The sequence below is a fragment of the Danaus plexippus genome, chromosome 2 (genome assembly GCF_018135715.1).
Source record: "Danaus plexippus chromosome 2, MEX_DaPlex, whole genome shotgun sequence".
Taxonomy (NCBI): domain Eukaryota; kingdom Metazoa; phylum Arthropoda; class Insecta; order Lepidoptera; family Nymphalidae; genus Danaus; species Danaus plexippus.
In genome coordinates, this window is record NC_083537.1 from 5,246,107 (window position 1) to 5,263,927 (window position 17,821).

The following is a 17,821-nucleotide window of genomic DNA, read 5'->3' on the forward strand; positions in this document are numbered from 1 at the left end:
TACATAGTCACACTACACACGAAGCGTTTCGCGTTTCTCATTCAATAACCTAAATTAATACTATTATAATGTGCGAGGATTTAAAGAAAAAAAAAACTGTCAGCGCTCTGTATCTAGTGTGTCGTTGTAAACTCGGGGTAAACAAACAGAAAACACAAATAGATTTAGATAACCGAATATGTAACAATTTTAAATAACTACGTGGTGTTTTGAAAACTATATTATTTTATACAAAGTGGTAGTCATAACTTACCAATTTTGTGATAAAAATTATGTCAAATAAAGTATGTATATAAAAGGCGTGACAAAAAAATTAAACTTGATAACATCAAAAATGTAACCAAAATATAATTTCGCATTTTGATACATAAAGGCAATAATAATAATCCTTAGAGAAATGAAAGAATGTACATAATATTAAGATCGAGGATTTCAAAAATTCTATATTTTTCCAAAACTGTTAACTTATTGTTGTCTTTGAAACGCTGCAATGACAATTCAACCTCAAAATATTTAGAAAACCTACATCACCACAGCAGTAGGTTAGTAGTTTTAATTCAATAATAAAATAATGAGCCTCGTACCTATAAACATATATCCACAAAACTATTGTTTTCTTTTTACGTACCCCCTTAATTTTTTTTCAATATTTACCTAATAATTCACTAAGTGAATACGCCTCGGCCCAAATTCTTATGATTGTCAAAATTTCAAAATGCTAATGTAAATAAATGATTAACTTTTCATATTATATAAGCAATTCTTTTCAATATATTTTATACCCAAGTGTTCTTTAATGAGAATTAGAAATGATTAAATAATTATAGCTTTATAGACAAGGCAATGTTACTACTAACCATATAGTAATTAACTTAAAATGACGAGTTTTATTTAATACTAATAGTACATCTTGTACTTGTTCTTTTTAAAGGAGAACTGAACGAAACTCTTTTTGGAATATTAAATAACATTAATTCAATTAAAATTACTTGCGGCTATAAACCTTTGTAAAAATGTGTTTGACTTAGGTACTACGTAATGAACGTAGTGATTTTGCAGCGGAATCTTAGACTATAAATATTATATTTTTCTTTATTTAAAAAGTTGATATATAAGAAAAAATGCAATAAGACGATTGATTTATTTAATGTTAATTAAAAATAAGAAAAGAGCTCCGAAACAGTCTTATTAATTATTTAAAAAAAATAAACAAATTTCTTTAATTAGTTTATATTAAGTTTTTGCAGTCATTATTTTATTTATAATATACGTATTTACAAAATTCAGCCACTTCGAGTAGAAATTACACGCTACCTTTTTACTTTCTATATGACATAGAAATTTTATCGCTGTAATGGTATAATTTTCAGTTTACCTAAACTTTTTATTACAAAATTATATTTACATTACATTTAAATTAATACATTGTAATAAAAACTTTAAAGTAGTGATAAAATTGAGAACATGGTTTCAAAATCATATATTTTATTAAGATGACAATTTCGTAATAAAAATTACTTATATATTACATAAAATAAGATAGCTTATCGTACCAGTTTAATTTTTAACCAAAACATCAACATATTTATAATCAATTTTTTCTTATTTATTTATTGTTTATGCTACGGCTTCAATTATAATTTCTTATTGTTTACATACTTACAAGGATAATTATTAATATTTATTGATGAAATATCTAGTCACTATGTTTATAAGGGCGAAACAAAAGCCTTAACTTTATGGGATAGGACACGATTTCATGGAATAATTTGGATATTAATATTACTGGGGAGCATTAGCCTGAATAAAAATTTAAAAGTAATGTACTTACATAATATGTAATTAACAAAATATAAAATGTACTTTGTAATTATGCAGATGTATTTTTTTCTTTGTTGTAACACCTTTTAAGCTGTCAATGTCACCGCGACCGCGTCACTTGTTCGGTTTTATTGTAATTTTTGAGTTATTTATTATTTGTTAGTATTATTTCATGTTATATCGATGTTATGTTTGAAATTTAACTTGATGTTCTGTGTTAATTCTATTTGCTATATGTATCACATAAAATAACCTATACTTCTAATATAGTACTATATCATTAAAACTTATTACAATACAATTAATACACTAAAATGGGAGATAAGTCCACCCCACTTTTAGCTGTACTGCAACTTCTCCGAAAATATGATTTGAAAGTAAGCTTACAATTTATATTCAATTGTTATTATAAAATAAGAGATTTATCGATCCTCAATTAAATATTATTATTTCTATAGGGCACAGAAGAACTTTTAAGGAAAGAAGCAAACTTAGGAGATGTTGAATACGACAACTTAGATTTGCCAGAAGTAGAACTTGCCAGTATACTTACTGCTCATCACACAGAAAGTGATCCATATAGCTATGAGTTTGCTTATGATAGTCTTAAAAAGTTCGTTGAAAATTCTCTAGACATTTACAAGGTAACAAGAATTTTATTTAATCTGTTTATGTATAAAATTATAATTGTTTAAATAACAACTTCTATTCTATGACTTAATTTATATTTTCTATTATATTTTAGTATGAATTATCAACACTTCTTTACCCAGTGTTTGTGCATATGTATTTGGCACTAATATTGTATGACCACAATGAACATGCTTATAAGTTCTTTGAAAAATTTGGCCTAGAACAGGAAGATTATTATCAAGAGGATTTAACTCGTCTCTCAATTGTGAAACATAAAGATCAAATTAAAGGAAATGAAATTGCAGAAATATACAGGTAGAAATATATGTCATCTTTAGTAACTTATACTCTATTTGAAAACCTGTTTTATTATATATTTTTTTATAAAATACCAAAATGTTTTAAAATATGAATTATGACTATTTTAATATATAATCATGTTACAGCTCAAACAAATTTCAAGTTCAAGTATCTCGAGATGCATCTACACAGCTTAAGAGATATTTACATGAACAGAAGAGTTCACCGGTGATTATAAATATCTTAAATAATCACATACAAATTGATATACATGATGGACCAGGTCGAACACAAGCACAAGTGAGAGCTACTATTGGGGGGCTACTAGGTGAAGCTTCTAGAAACGGTAAAAAATATATTCTTTTAACAAAAATACTAGCAACAAACTACAACTAGAAAAGTAGAATTTATTTTTATTATACATGCTATTTAAATATTCCTAATTTATTTTTTTAGAAAATCGCACAAAAGTGTATTATGGATTATTAAAAGAACCTGACATACAAGTCCTTCCACCACCCATTGAAGATGAAGAGGAAGCAGAGGAGACCCCAGATAAACCCAAAAAAAAGAAGGCCAAAAAGGACAATATTTTTCTCAAAAAACCTAAATCTGATCCCAATGCACCACCAAATGACAGAATTCCCTTGCCAGAGTTGTAAGTACTTTGATTGACAATAATATATTAAAACTTTTATAAATTATATGAGATATAAACATTGAAAGGGTCTAAAGTATAGAAACAGCATTTAATGACAAGCAATATTAATAGAAGAATATTCAAGACCTTTTCATTCTATATCCTTAGATATTTATTTAATTTAAATTCTTAGTCTGAAGTCAGAACACCCATAGTTTTCTTTAAAAATTCATAAAAGAAATAAATTTGAATGGCATAATAAAATTATTTTACGTTAAAAAAATATATATTTTTATAAATTACTGGAAAGGTAATCAGCATATTTCTATATGAAAATGGAAACTGTAGAAGAAACATGATTTATTTACTATAACTGACAGATACCTCAATGTTATTTATTTATATGGATTTGGGTATTGTTCAGATTTATCGAAGAACAAATCTATTACAAAGTATTGGTAACCAGAAATATTACTGACATCAAATATAATGAAAAAAAATGTATACAAAATATAAAGATTCATTTTGAATTTTAATGTATGAATGATATTTTTAGGAAAGAAACAGACAAGCTGGAAAAGGGTAAAGCCATAAGAGAAGCTGCAAAACGTGTTCAACTTGGACCAGAGAGTCTACCATCTATTTGCTTTTACACTCTCTTAAACAGCGGCCATACAGCCATATGTGCTGATATCTGTGATGACTCAACACTGCTTGCCGTTGGCTTCAACAACTCTTATATTAAGGTACTGCACTCAAAAAAAATTTGATTAATCATATTAATAATTTTAATGAGTTAATAATTATACTAGCATCATTGAAGGAAATAAAAATAATATTAATATGTTTCAGGTTTGGACTTTGACTACAATAAGATTAAGAGGAATGAAATCAGCTGAAAAGTTGCAAGACATCGACAGAGAAGCTGGTATAATATAAAAAAACATATATATTATACAAAGAGATAATTATGAACTTATTACACTTACTCTTTCTCCAGGTGACGTCTTAGTGAGGATGATGGAAGAGAAGGACAGAGATACATGCCGTACACTATACGGCCACTCGGGATCAGTATTCAAAGTGGCATTCGATCCTTTCAAAACTTTGTTACTATCATGCTCTGAAGATTCCACAGGTAAAAAGTTGTAACAACTTTGTAAGTAATGTAAACTTTTAAAAACAATTTTCAGTTATAGAAATCCTTCCTATTTAACTGAAGCTCGAACCTAAAGTAGAACTTTATGAATGAGGTTTTAATTTCGTACTAATTTGTATCCAAGTTTATTCCGAGACTCTCGAAGTTAGTGATAAGGAGATGAATGTATAGCCGTATGTAATCTATAAGATATAGTCTCTGTTGTTACTAAAGAAGTTTTATTTATAATTTGTAAAATACGATAAACTCTATAAATATTTTTATTACGTGTTTATACGTTTGTAGAAATAAATTTTTTTTTTTTCAGTCCGGCTATGGTCCCTGCAGTGTTGGTCGTGCCTAGTGGCGTACCGTGGCCACGCTTGGTCGGTTTGGGACGTACGTTGGTCGCCTCATGGCCACTACTTCGCCAGCGCCGGGCACGACCGGACCGCACGCCTCTGGGCCACCGACCACCATCAACCGCTCCGAATATTCGCTGGACATCTTTCTGACGTCGATGTAAGTCCTAAATCCGATTCATCAGTCTGAAAACTTTTGTAGGTTATGCGTTAATTCATAATGAGATCCAAGACTTTCGCTAGTATTCATTTAAATGAAACTAATATTTTCGTATTAACACGTGTTTTTTTATAAAATCTTATCCGTAATCCGAGTTTCATTTATATGCGTTAATTCTAAATGAAACTAGTATTTTTCGGATTTACTACGCGGATTTTATTATTTAAAAACTACATAATCCCGACGTTTCGGTTACTTTGCAGCAACCGTGATCACGGGCAGACGAGGTGTGAATGTCTGTCAGTTGGTCCTTGTTATTTATCATCTACCGCCATCGATTTCTTAATTTTCTGGCGTACCGCTCTGGATGCCGGCAGAATGCGCTCACGGTGTCTTGAGGTCCTGCGGTGTGGTTTCGGACATGGGATTTTATATTTTTAAGAACGGGGTCCCAGGTGTTTGATAGATTCCAGCCATCTTCTCTATTGAAATTGGGATGTTTTTTAATTTCAATAGCCTCGCGAATTAATCTCGGTATATACTTGTCTTCCCGAGCGAGGATTTGAGGTTTATCAAAACGAATGTAGTGGCCTGGTTTGTCCATTGTGTGTTCACACACTGCTGACTTCGACGCGCGCCTGTTTTTGATGTCTGAGATGTGTTCCTTAACCCTTGTACCGATGCTCCTCTTCGTCTGTCCAATGTATGACAAGCCACAGTCACAGTCGAGTTTGTATACACCCGCTTGTTGTAAAGGAATGTTACTCTTGATTGGTCTCAAGAATTGGCTCACTTTCTTATGTGGTTTGTAAATAGTTTTAATGGAAACCTTCTTCAAGATGTTGCCTATTCTGTCAGTAACTCCCTTCACATATGGTAGTATCGCAGGTTGTCGTTCAACTGTGGGTGGCTTTAGGTGGTTCTTGCGATGCTGGCGAGGCACGGGCAGGTTGTTGATGGTGAGAGCATGTTTTACATGCTGCAGCTCGGCCTCTAGGTGGTCAGCATCACAAAGGTGTTGGGCTCTCTGTAACAAAGATTTGCCAACGGTAGCTAACTGTATAGGGTGGTGGTGCGAGTTACCGTTGAGGTACCTGTCCGTGTGTGTGGGTTTCCTATAAACAGTATGTCCCAAAGATTTTACTATAGAATTGGAGGCAAATAATTCTTTAGCTTTCCTTGATATACTTGTCATTAGGAATCCTGACAATACTTTGGGACATACTGTTTATAGGAAACCCACACACACGGACAGGTACCTCAACGGTAACTCGCACCACCACCCTATACAGTTAGCTACCGTTGGCAAATCTTTGTTACAGAGAGCCCAACACCTTTGTGATGCTGACCACCTAGAGGCCGAGCTGCAGCATGTAAAACATGCTCTCACCATCAACAACCTGCCCGTGCCTCGCCAGCATCGCAAGAACCACCTGAAGCCACCCACAGTTGAACGACAACCTGCGATACTACCATATGTGAAGGGAGTTACTGACAGAATAGGCAACATCTTGAAGAAGGTTTCCATTAAAACTATTTACAAACCACATAAGAAAGTGAGCCAATTCTTGAGACCAATCAAGAGTAACATTCCTTTACAACAAGCGGGTGTATACAAACTCGACTGTGACTGTGGCTTGTCATACATTGGACAGACGAAGAGGAGCATCGGTACAAGGGTTAAGGAACACATCTCAGACATCAAAAACAGGCGCGCGTCGAAGTCAGCAGTGTGTGAACACACAATGGACAAACCAGGCCACTACATTCGTTTTGATAAACCTCAAATCCTCGCTCGGGAAGACAAGTATATACCGAGATTAATTCGCGAGGCTATTGAAATTAAAAAACATCCCAATTTCAATAGAGAAGATGGCTGGAATCTATCAAACACCTGGGACCCCGTTCTTAAAAATATAAAATCCCATGTCCGAAACCACACCGCAGGACCTCAAGACACCGTGAGCGCATTCTGCCGGCATCCAGAGCGGTACGCCAGAAAATTAAGAAATCGATGGCGGTAGATGATAAATAACAAGGACCAACTGACAGACATTCACACCTCGTCTGCCCGTGATCACGGTTGCTGCAAAGTAACCGAAACGTCGGGATTATGTAGTTTTTAAATAATAAAATCCGCGTAGTAAATCCGAAAAATACTAGTTTCATTTAAATGAATACTCGCGAAAATCTTAGATCTCATTATGCGTTAATTCTATTAAATCGAATTTATAAAAAGAGGGTCTCAATGTGATTGCGTTTTTTTTTTTATACATAAAACTTTTTTTCTTTATGAGTATAATACTTTTTTAATTAGTTGTATGTGTTTGCATCTGTTTCGATGATATACGTGTTGCTATAACAGAACATGGGAGTATAGCTTTAATAATTTATTTCAGTGTGTTCAATTCCATCCAAACTCGAATTACATAGCAACGGGATCCAGCGACCGCACCGTAAGACTATGGGACTGTTTGACGGGAACGCAAGTACGGATCATGACCGGTCACAAGGTAAAATTTATAAGAAAAATATACTAGAAATTACTCGGACATGGAACAAATTGTAATAGAATGTAAGTTACTTGGATTATTCTTTCCAGACAACTCCATATACCGTTGCCTTTTCTGTATGTGGTCGTTGGATAGCTTCAGGCGGCGCGGGGGGAGAGATAGTTGTATGGGATATTTCTACCGGTCTACCAATGAGCACTCTGCCTCCAATGCATGTAGCGCCTGTTCACGCCTTAGCCTTCAGTCGAGACGGCACTATCTTATCTTCAGGTAGTACTTTGTGATATCATAAAGCGGTTTCCTTTTTTAAAGCTAACTTGTCTTATAAACAATCTCCTCACAATAACATCCAGAATGGAATTTTCAATACATTTTTACCATAAAATGTATAGATATCCTATTTGAGAGGCAATTCTTTCATTCTATCGGGGTTCTAGATCATTAAACGTCTGTTTAAAAATTAATATATACAAGTTGGATCTGCTGTATACATATTTTTTGTACGATCACTACTAAGTTTATGAATTGAGTTAATATTTTTTTAATTTACTTCCGTATAAATAAAGCATTATTATTTATTACGATTACTTAAGATGGAATGAAGGAACTGAAACATTAAATATCTCAAAACCATAGAACCATACGTATCCTTTCAACAATTATTTCCTGTTTGTTGTAATGTCAACGGATTCTACTATTGTTCCCATTTTGTTTCCCAATCAAATAGTTTTCTAAAACATTTATCGTTTTATATTTATTGTAAGATTTATAACTTTTCTATCGTGACAGGTTCATTGGACTCCACAATCAAACTGTGGGATTTCACATTGATTACGGATGAAAGTCTGACGGAAGAGACAGGTTCAAGTACTGTCACACAAAAAGAAGAGAAGGTTCTCTTGCGTTCGTTTGCGACGAAGAATTCGCCAATCAAGCATTTGCATTTCACCCGTCGCAACCTTTTATTGGCTGTAGGGTCATATGAAGGAAGTTCCTAATGATAACTACAATGTAATCGAAAAGAAATGTTTTTTATTTACGACATATATTATTGTAATTGTAAGAAAAATGTCCTTTCCGATGTAATAAACTGAATGATTAAATTCAATAGTGATTCATTGTTTCTTGCAACCTGAGCCTTCATAGCTTGTTTAAAATCCTCTTTCACCTCTTTATCTGCTCCCCGAGTTCCAATTCTCCGCTGTCCTAAATGTTGAGAATTAGGCAGAATATCTAAGGCAAGATTTTTTCCTTGCTCATTCCAAATAAAACTTAGTTCTTCTAATATATCTATATGGATTATATACGCGGTGAATAAGTGATAGTGGAAAACACCTTTATTTTTGATTGCATCCATAATTTGTATAAACATAGCCTCTTCTTGAGGCCACCCTAACTGCATTAATACTAACATATGTCCATATGTCATATCTGAATTGTTTCCAGCCTTCATTAGAATCCTTATGAGTAAAGAACAGAAGTAATGCATAATGGCAACTTTTGTTAGAGGCAGAAAATGAAGATGTCTATGTTTCCCGCCTACTATAAGATCTGATTCTAGAACACCTTCTACTGATGGCAAAAAAGGTAATGCAGCTAAAATGTTTTCAATACAGGCCTGGTAATTTTGCTGGAAGAAATTTATAGATACTTTTGTAATATAGATAACTATATAATATTCTGGTGAAACATTTAATCCTGGAGCTGGAACTGCTTCGTCATATCTTCCTCTATATAGTGCTAGCTCATCTGCAAAGCCTTTTAACCAAGGTTTAACTTGAAGCTGTGATGTAAGTTTCATAAATTCACGAGATATAACATCATTGCTGTGTAGAAGCTCCCAACAGTTTGCTGCGGCTTGAAACTGATGTGCAGATACACCTGTCACCTCAATATCCCCCTTTCTCCGTTTAGATGGTGGCATTTCAGGATCTGACAAGGCTTCAACTAAAATATGATTGCCTTTAAGAGATTTGTGTTCATACAAAGACCTCAAAAAGAAAACAACACCACAATATAGTAGCTGACGACAATCTTCAGAATTTCTTAATGATAATAGCTTTTGAAAATACGACTCCTTATTCAAGCTGTTACTATAATTCACCAAATATGAATCCCAAGCCAGCTGTCTTCCTAATAAATCAAGAATGCCATATAGTCTCTGCCATGGGTCTGTAATGTCATGTTCTGTATCATCATACACATAAGAGTTGTAAAAATCTATAGCCTTTACAACCAAACGTTGCAGCAATCTTGGTGATTCCAAAGATGTAAGAAGTGGTAATGTCTCTACAACAAGTAACCGTGCATACCTATTATCATAGAAAAAATTCTCTGCAGTAATGAGAGTTTTTACTAAACTATCTACACCTAATTGTGGAAATTTCTTCAATAACAACACTAATAAGCGACAGTGTTCCATGGTATCATCACTATTCTCAACACTTGTCTTGAGAATAGTCAATTGAATATCAGGACATATGTAATCAAACATCTGGCTAAGGAAACTAGGCTCGCTGGATTTTAATGCATTAGCAATTGCATAGATCTCTGGTAGGAGCTCAGGTAAATTCTGTCTTGACATCATTAAAGAACTAAAACATTCTGCTGCTTCCTGGACATTACCAGATTGCTTTTCCATTAAATAAGCTTCAAATTGTATTTTAAAATTTGTAGGAAATAATGTTTTTGCTGTTAGCATCCATGCTTTTGCTGAATAGATGTTATATTTATGGGCTTCTTTTGCTCTCGATATAATATAGTCCTCATCGTCCTCATTACCGGTTTTATCTATTACAGGCATTTTTATAATAACACAAATTTATCAAGTATAATTGTAGCACAAGGAAACTACATAACTTTGAACTACTGATATTATTTTTAATTCAAATTATTCACTTATACTTAATACAATTTAAAATATTATTAAAATTTAAAATGGTTTAGCATTAGTAGGCACTAGTTAGTTATTGACATTTGACAGTTTATACTTGTCAGCTATTAAAAATAACTCAAGAATACGGAATAATAAACAACATAATAGCCCACAGGAATATCGAAAAAACCATTACTTTAAAATTAAGTACATTATTTCTGTTTAAAATCATTATTAATATTATTTTTATAGACTTGAATTGAAATGTATTTTAAGTATTTTCTTAATCACCTTAATAAATATGTTCTTTTAAAACAAAATACATATATATTTCAAAACAAGAGAAGAGAAAGAGAATAAGAGAAACTTTAATCAAATAATATAATTTCAATTTAGTTAATTTATTTATATTATAAGCAGTGTTAAATAACCTTTTATACTATAGAATATTATTATTACTGGAAATTAATAGTATCATGACAATTTTAAAATACTAGTTAATCAAAATGTATATTTTTTATCATACTATTCAATATTAGTACACCTTCATACTTACAAGTGTGTGCCTGCCTTTCATTCCCTTTCTATAGTTTTGAATCTGTAGTGGATATCGAATAAACTCTGAATTGTGTGATTTGTTATCTGTTTTTATACAATAAGATATCATTTACAATGCAGATGTAAATAACAAATAATTTTATAATAATCTTGTTATAAAAGACTGCGTGTATGAAAAATGAATATGAATATCGTTTGAATGGTTTAAAATTAAATGTTTCGTAAAATAGAACACAAAGTCCGTCTCAGAAATGAAGTTATTTTGTGTAATATCTAAATTAAAACAAAAAAATTGACACTTCCTCGTTAAATTTCAGTGTAAAACAATCACAATATGCATAATCCGTACTATTTGCCAGCCGTGAGTTCATATTATAATCGCAACCATAAACGAGTCAGACCAACGGCATTGGACCATTTATTAGAAAATATATTTTCCTATTTGTCCCTTAAAGATCTAAAAAATTGTGCACTTGTTTGTAAGAACTGGCACCGTATCCTAAACGATGAAAATAGTTATGTGTGGAGGCTACAATGTATTAAAAAGTTAGCTGAAGAAGTTATGAAGTCTGATCTGCTTTCAAATCTTACAACATACAAAGCGAAGTTAAGAGCATTTTATCACGCATGGAGTCCATACGACTGTTCACGAAACATATATATAAAAGCTAATGGATTTACATTGCACAGGTTTGCATTATTTTATTTAATTAAACTCTGTCATGACTTTCCACTCATCTAATAATTCTGTATAGGAATCCAGTTGCACAAAGTACAGATGCTTGCAGAGGGAAAATCGGCTTCAATCGCGGTAGGCATGCCTGGGAAGTTATTTGGGAAGGGCCTTTAGGTACTGTAGCTGTTATAGGAGTGTCAACAAAGGAAGCACCATTACAATGTCCAGGATATGTTGGTCTCCTTGGTTCTGATGAACAAAGCTGGGGCTGGAATTTAGTTGACAACTATTTATTACACAATGGAGATACACAGGGCCGTTATCCTCTTCTAAACAACTGTCCTAAATATCAAGTAAGTTTTTATATTTTATTTTAATCTTTACATTACAAATAAATTAATTAATCTGATGACATGATTACAGCCATATTTTGTATATGTAGCTGAATTATTACTTAATTTTAATAAATTTTACATATTTGAAATCATTATTTTACAATGAATTAAGAATCATTTTCTTAAACTATGGCCTTTAAGTGTGATGATAGTTAAATAAATACACATTGTTCAATATGTTAAGGTGAGGTTTGAACCTACAACTTCTAGGATATCTGTCCCTAACCTTGCCACCTTTGCCATAATGCCTTCATTACTAGTTGTGAATTAGCCTCCTATAATTATATGTATGTATTTTATTTCTGGTCTTACATATGTGTTCAAGTAAAGCTTTTAGTTTACAATTTTTATTTAAAAATATATAACATCTTATATCTATCATATTTACCTCGAAGACTATAAATAATGGAAACCTTGAATATGGAAACCTTAAATTGTTAAAATTATCTGTGTATTTTTTTTAATTTCTTGTATTACTTTATCAGGTAGGTGAGAGAATAAGAGTTATCCTAGATTGTGAAGGGCACACACTATCATTTGAAAGAGGCTATGAATTTCTGGGTGTAGCTTTCAGAGGTATGTTTTATTTGAAACTAAATTATAATTGGTAAATCTTTTTAACTCATACTTTTATAATACATTGTAGGTCTGCCGGTAAAGAAAAAATTGTACCCAACAGTCTCAGCGGTTTACGGAAACACTGAAGTGTCAATGGTCTATCTGGGTCCTCCATTAGATGGTTAAATTATTATCTAATATAATTAGTTGTAGAAATATTATAGTCTAGTCATTTTATGTGATATATTTTATATTATTTTAGCTTCTCAAGTGTTATTATTTTAAATCATTTGTTACAAACATATGGACACATTACTTGTTTTAATGAAATGTTTTGTCTGAACAAGTAATGTCTCATTTAAATAAAAATAAGTACATATTTTCATGTAACATTCTCATTTAGAAGATAATCTTAAATAATAATGCAGCTTTAATTTATACATGTAACAAATATTTAACTATTTTATTTTAAAATACTATTGCTTACTGAGAGGAATCTTCTATGTAATATTTTATTATGGACTATTTGCAGTCTCATTTACTTTTAAGATTTAATTCATTCAAAAATAAAAAAAAACATTCCAAAAGTGTAGATTAAAAAAAAAGTATGTAATCAGACTGTATTTATGATAATAATTGAAATTGATATCTCATTATTAATGTGTATTATATAACTTTTAATTTACGTGTGAAAAAAAATATTTAAATTACTCTAATGTTAACATAGCATTTCAATTGTTGTATGAGATGCTCACGATTCAATCTTCTACTTGTCATATCAGTTTATTTCCAATTTTAATAAGGAGGTGCACCTCAAATGAGATAATAAAAATATTTTTAATATTTTACAAAGATGTAAATCTCTATGTTTTTAAAATTAATATTGATACAAATACTCATATATAAATTTAAATAGATAATATGGAATGAAAAATTCATTGTCACAAGCAATATGAACCTGCAAATTCTTGAACATTGCATTACAGTCATCAATTAAGCTAAACTTGTTCTGACTAAAGATGATGAATTGAGCTTGTCTCTTTTGCGGTTATATCCTGTTTCGATGGATTTTTTGTTTTATATAGTCTATTGGAATTTCAATTAAAGTTGTATATCACTCAAATAAAACTCAAATTTGTGTTCTTGTTTAATGGTATAGTAACATTTTAATTTCATTGTGATAATTGCAAAGCCACTTTCAATTACATTAGTATTAATGAAATTTTTGTTATATGTATTTCTATATCCTATATGTCATAAGAGTGATTGTGGAATATACTAACCAGTATAATTTTTATTAACCATGCAGTTGTTATGACTAGAAAGAAATCTTAAAAATAGGCGGTCAAATATTTGTTTGGACTGAACAGCTTATTCTTATATCAATAAATTGTGTTCTATAATTATTGCAATCTAATTGTAAGCTAAGAGTTTAATACTTTAAATTACCGAGGTTCATGATTATCACAAAGTAAAGGCCAACTTTAAATGGGCTTAGAATGGCATAATACATAATTTAAACTAAATAAAATACATGTTATGGTCACTATTTAGTTTCATCTATTTTCTTGTCATTTAAATGATCTCCCATACGTGGTTTCACTTTGGTAGGTGGGAATTTAGTGAGGCAAAAATCAGCTGTGAAGCAGAATAACTTGCATAGTAGCGGACATAGAGCAGCTTGGTGTACCACAGCTGCTATGCGATACCATGGCCCATCAAAGGGATCTAGTATTGCTGGACACAGCATGTGGTTCAAATTCACTTGGGCGGGCTGAAATATTTAAATGTTTTAATTTAATTAAAATTATTGATTCAGTTATCTGTTATGTAAAATTCAACATAGTGAATTAGTACTTACAATTGCAATAACTTGAAGAATTATGAAGTGATATAATAAATTGAGACAATAACTGAAGATAGACCAGTTGAAGTCCCAAAAAGGCTCAACGTTATACACACCTAAAAAAAATTTACTTTATTGATGTGTTACTGTATTAGGCTATTCGGAAATGAGAATACACTTACCCCCGATTCTCAAAAGATAATAAGGTATGACAAACATCATTCCATGTTGAATCCAATATAATGAAGCCTCTGCGAATATCTGTAACACATTTGCATTTTTAAAGTATGCAAAGGATTAAAATATTTTTTTTAATAATAAATAAAAACAACTCACTAGTCTCGAAGCTGTTTCTGGGAATAAGAATGCCAGTAACGGTCCATTTAATAAATTTAAATGAATTCTAAATAATGCTGTAACAGTTTTGCTGGGTGGAGCCGCCAATAAATAGATCTTGAAATAATAGTACAATATGTTATTATTTAATAATATGCAATTCTGTAACCTTCAAGATTTAAGAAATAATTTCTTACTTTATATTACAATTTAATCAAAATTGGCAGTGAATATTTTATTTTTTAAACTTCATGGTGTTATATTTCATAACATTGCAAAGGTCATATACATTAAAATATTTAGTATAGAGGCTTAAAATAGTACAGGACATCAAAAGTTGTGTATTCTATGGTATCTTTTCATTGACTTTATTCATGACACAAAAAACTTAATGTCATTAAAACAATGAGATTAGCTGTTAACAGTGTTAGATAATCCAGTTACATACCAGCTGCTATTATACAACATGCCACTGTTTTAAGGAATTAGGGGCAGTGAAGGAGAATAATTACAAAGAAGTCATGAAAAATCCTTTAACACACATATATGTAATAAAGTAAAATGATTTTATGTAATAAATTTTTTCAAGATTTTTTTTTCATGTCCATTATAAATAATAAAAGTGCTGTATGTAATTAGTAACAATTAAATTCATATATTTATATGTCACCTTCGTAAAATACAGAGGATGTTCTGAAACATGATTCAGTATTAATATGAATATAAAATAATATGGCATGGTTAAAATTAGAACAAATAATCCTTGTACTGAAATTAAAAAAAAAAAACTTTAAAGAGAATTTTTTCTCATATTATGTCGTTTTTATTTATATAATATAGTTGAATTACATGCATTTGTCTACCTTATGAATTTCTTTTCTATGATCTCTGCATCCTATTTAAAAGAAAATATGTTCATTTACATACCATATTTAACACTTGAATTTCGTTAATTAAGCATACATATGTATATATTTCATGTACAAGTAAATTTTTAAAATATCTTTCAACTATAATTTTTAGTCTGGTTAGATGTTAAAATGGTACTTACTTGAATTAATGTGGTAACATGACATGGGTTCAGTAAATATATAACACTGCGTGAAGCAAATTTAAAGCCAATTTCCATACCCCACAAAAGTGCTAGCAAAATAACAAGAAATCTTTTGCCTCCTCTATCACTTTTTAAATAATTTATGTCTTGTTCAATCTTCAGCTTTGGGTATGTTTTTTTCTGAAAATTTACAAATACCGTTTTTTTAAACACATTTATTATAACACAATTCAAAATATTTTACAGGATGAAATGTCTTTATTAAATTTATTGCCTGTTAAACTGATTACATAAAAGTGCAACCAAATTAAAGATTATTTTGGTAATTTAACCAGTTATATATATTTATACAATCTTATAAATTATTATTTATTTTACAGTATAGTTCATTTACACAATTTTATATAGCTGGATTACGAAATTGATTTTTTTCTATACCCATTAAAATTTTTTTAATATTCATATTACTGAACTAAATTACTAATACTGTCTACTTACAATTGTGTACACGCAGACCGCCGTTACTATTATAGTTTCGATTATTTGCCTTTGAGGCGATAAAAAATATGCACATTCAGGACCAACATTTCTAGGCACAGCTCTATTAGCACCACTATAAGCCCATTCAAACATTGTAATAAGAATATTTTATTTGTAAGTCATAAATAATTCAATTTATTTTATAATGCATCTAAATTGTGGTAAATAATTTATTTCTTAGGTTTAAAGTAGATTTTTTCCCACTCATCTGACTTTGACAGTTTTCCGTATTGCCAGTAGTCTAAAATAATTCTTGTAGATATTGCGTATATTTATGAACACCTGTCTATGTATCAATTTAAACATAAAGTTTTTTTAAAAATAAAAATAATTTGAACAGTGGAGTAGATAGAATTTACAATCCTAGTACTAAATACAAGGGAAAAGGTTATATTTAATATATCAATAGGCCACATTTCTTTATGAAAATTTCTCACCCTAATGCACAAATTTCATTAGTGCAATATGTAAAAATAAATAAAGTAGACTATTCAGATCTAGAAATAAATAAAAGAAATAGAAGCTCCAATGGAGCAATTGACGAAAAAAGATGTTTGTTAATTTTAAGTAATTATTAATATATGTATCTCCATTGAACTTTTTAGGATTACGAACTAACAACGAATATTTTGAAAGATGAGCTTTTTTTCTTGTTAAATTAAGCTCTGATTCAATTTACATGTATTTAAAGTATAAATACTGTAATGAGAAATTATAACACCAATGCACTGTGTGTACAAGTTTCCAATAATTTGTTCATAATTAATATTACGGTTAATTGAAAGGAGATGCCATCGTCTTCTCAACATTTCAACTCTCAACATGTCAACATCTGAACATTTACAGTTAAAACATAATGAAAATTTTATATACAAAAGGGATTTACCATGTACCAAAATACCATTTTTAGCAGTGTTCTTAAATCTAGGATTATGAAACAGAGTTATTGAGATATAGATGCTATAAAGTTCTTTTTAGATAAGACAATTGAAGAGGAGCGATAGCTTAACTTTAAGATTCACGCAAACCGTCCTATCCAAATTATGTCCTTTATAACTAAGTTTTCTAACTTTTGCATTACATTTTTGAATAATGAATTGGTTTAACATCGTGTTATTTATTACATTTGAATATGACTAATTATTGCGTGATAAAGACAGCATTAATTACATACGTATCATTTCTAAAACAGAAAAAAAAATCACTTAAATTCTATATGTGGAACTAGCAATATTACTGGTCAATAATGAATGGGTTTAAACATTGACGGATATAATAGACGGGCGGATATAATAGATAGAAAAGTTTCACAAATGTTTTTTGTTTTTTAACACCATTCAAAGCGCTGTTGGACCGATTTCCACAATATTTTACTATGAATAGCTACATAAGAGTAACTAAAATAAGTTTATATTG

The 17,821-nt window shown here is 30.7% G+C and overlaps 4 protein-coding genes across 6 annotated transcripts; 2 read left to right on the forward strand and 2 right to left on the reverse strand.

Annotated features, from left to right (window-relative positions):
- The first annotated feature begins 1,927 nt into the window (after positions 1-1,927).
- Positions 1,928-8,675, forward strand: LOC116779494 (transcription initiation factor TFIID subunit 5). Its single transcript, XM_032673801.2, has 12 exons — positions 1,928-2,198; positions 2,280-2,465; positions 2,567-2,769; positions 2,901-3,100; positions 3,211-3,412; positions 3,951-4,140; positions 4,247-4,322; positions 4,395-4,532; positions 4,861-5,054; positions 7,454-7,567; positions 7,657-7,837; positions 8,357-8,675. The coding sequence occupies exons 1-12, from the start codon at positions 2,136-2,138 to the stop codon at positions 8,563-8,565; spliced, it is 1,956 nt and encodes a 651-aa protein (XP_032529692.1). The 5' UTR covers positions 1,928-2,135; the 3' UTR covers positions 8,566-8,675.
- Positions 8,580-10,545, reverse strand: LOC116779495 (integrator complex subunit 10). The gene has a single exon (XM_032673802.2). The coding sequence runs from the start codon at positions 10,368-10,370 to the stop codon at positions 8,616-8,618; it is 1,755 nt and encodes a 584-aa protein (XP_032529693.1). The 5' UTR covers positions 10,371-10,545; the 3' UTR covers positions 8,580-8,615.
- A 559-nt stretch (positions 10,546-11,104) lies between these two features.
- LOC116765287 (F-box/SPRY domain-containing protein 1) lies at positions 11,105-14,188 on the forward strand. Of its 2 annotated transcripts, XM_061521462.1 has the most exons (5): positions 11,105-11,238; positions 11,318-11,690; positions 11,756-12,029; positions 12,557-12,647; positions 12,718-14,188. In XM_061521462.1, exons 2-5 carry the CDS (start codon positions 11,335-11,337, stop codon positions 12,813-12,815), a joined length of 819 nt encoding a protein of 272 aa, XP_061377446.1. In that variant the 5' UTR covers positions 11,105-11,238; positions 11,318-11,334; the 3' UTR covers positions 12,816-14,188. The 2 variants fall into 2 exon arrangements, with proteins under 2 accessions (XP_061377446.1, XP_032510618.1); XM_032654727.2 differs by having other exon boundaries at positions 11,129-11,690.
- Positions 13,764-16,631, reverse strand: LOC116779795 (transmembrane protein 164). 2 transcript variants are annotated; one of them, XM_032674243.2, is made up of 6 exons: positions 16,364-16,631; positions 15,863-16,045; positions 14,812-14,928; positions 14,658-14,736; positions 14,491-14,591; positions 13,764-14,403 (listed from the first exon to the last, which is right to left on the reverse strand). In XM_032674243.2, exons 1-6 carry the CDS (start codon positions 16,496-16,498, stop codon positions 14,176-14,178), a joined length of 843 nt encoding a protein of 280 aa, XP_032530134.1. In that variant the 5' UTR covers positions 16,499-16,631; the 3' UTR covers positions 13,764-14,175. The 2 variants fall into 2 exon arrangements, with proteins under 2 accessions (XP_032530134.1, XP_032530135.1); XM_032674244.2 differs by lacking the exon at positions 16,364-16,631 and adding an exon at positions 15,675-15,706 and having other exon boundaries at positions 15,863-16,003.
- Between the last annotated feature and the right edge of the window lie 1,190 nt (positions 16,632-17,821).

Coding starts and splice junctions, on each gene's coding strand:
- LOC116765287 (XM_061521462.1), top strand. CDS start 11,335: ATGCATAATCCGTACTATTTGCCAGCCGTGAGTTCATATTATAATCGC. Junction 11,691..11,755: donor AATGGATTTACATTGCACAG/GTTTGCATTATT, acceptor AATTCTGTATAG/GAATCCAGTTGCACAAAGTA. Junction 12,030..12,556: donor ACAACTGTCCTAAATATCAA/GTAAGTTTTTAT, acceptor TTACTTTATCAG/GTAGGTGAGAGAATAAGAGT.
- LOC116779495 (XM_032673802.2), bottom strand. CDS start 10,370: ATGCCTGTAATAGATAAAACCGGTAATGAGGACGATGAGGACTATATT.
- LOC116779494 (XM_032673801.2), top strand. CDS start 2,136: ATGGGAGATAAGTCCACCCCACTTTTAGCTGTACTGCAACTTCTCCGA. Junction 2,466..2,566: donor ATTCTCTAGACATTTACAAG/GTAACAAGAATT, acceptor ATTATATTTTAG/TATGAATTATCAACACTTCT. Junction 5,055..7,453: donor GACATCTTTCTGACGTCGAT/GTAAGTCCTAAA, acceptor AATTTATTTCAG/TGTGTTCAATTCCATCCAAA.
- LOC116779795 (XM_032674243.2), bottom strand. CDS start 16,498: ATGTTTGAATGGGCTTATAGTGGTGCTAATAGAGCTGTGCCTAGAAAT. Junction 16,046..16,363: donor CGGTCTGCGTGTACACAATT/GTAAGTAGACAG, acceptor GTAAATTTTCAG/AAAAAAACATACCCAAAGCT. Junction 14,929..15,862: donor ATGTTACCACATTAATTCAA/GTAAGTACCATT, acceptor TATTATTTCAAG/ATCTATTTATTGGCGGCTCC.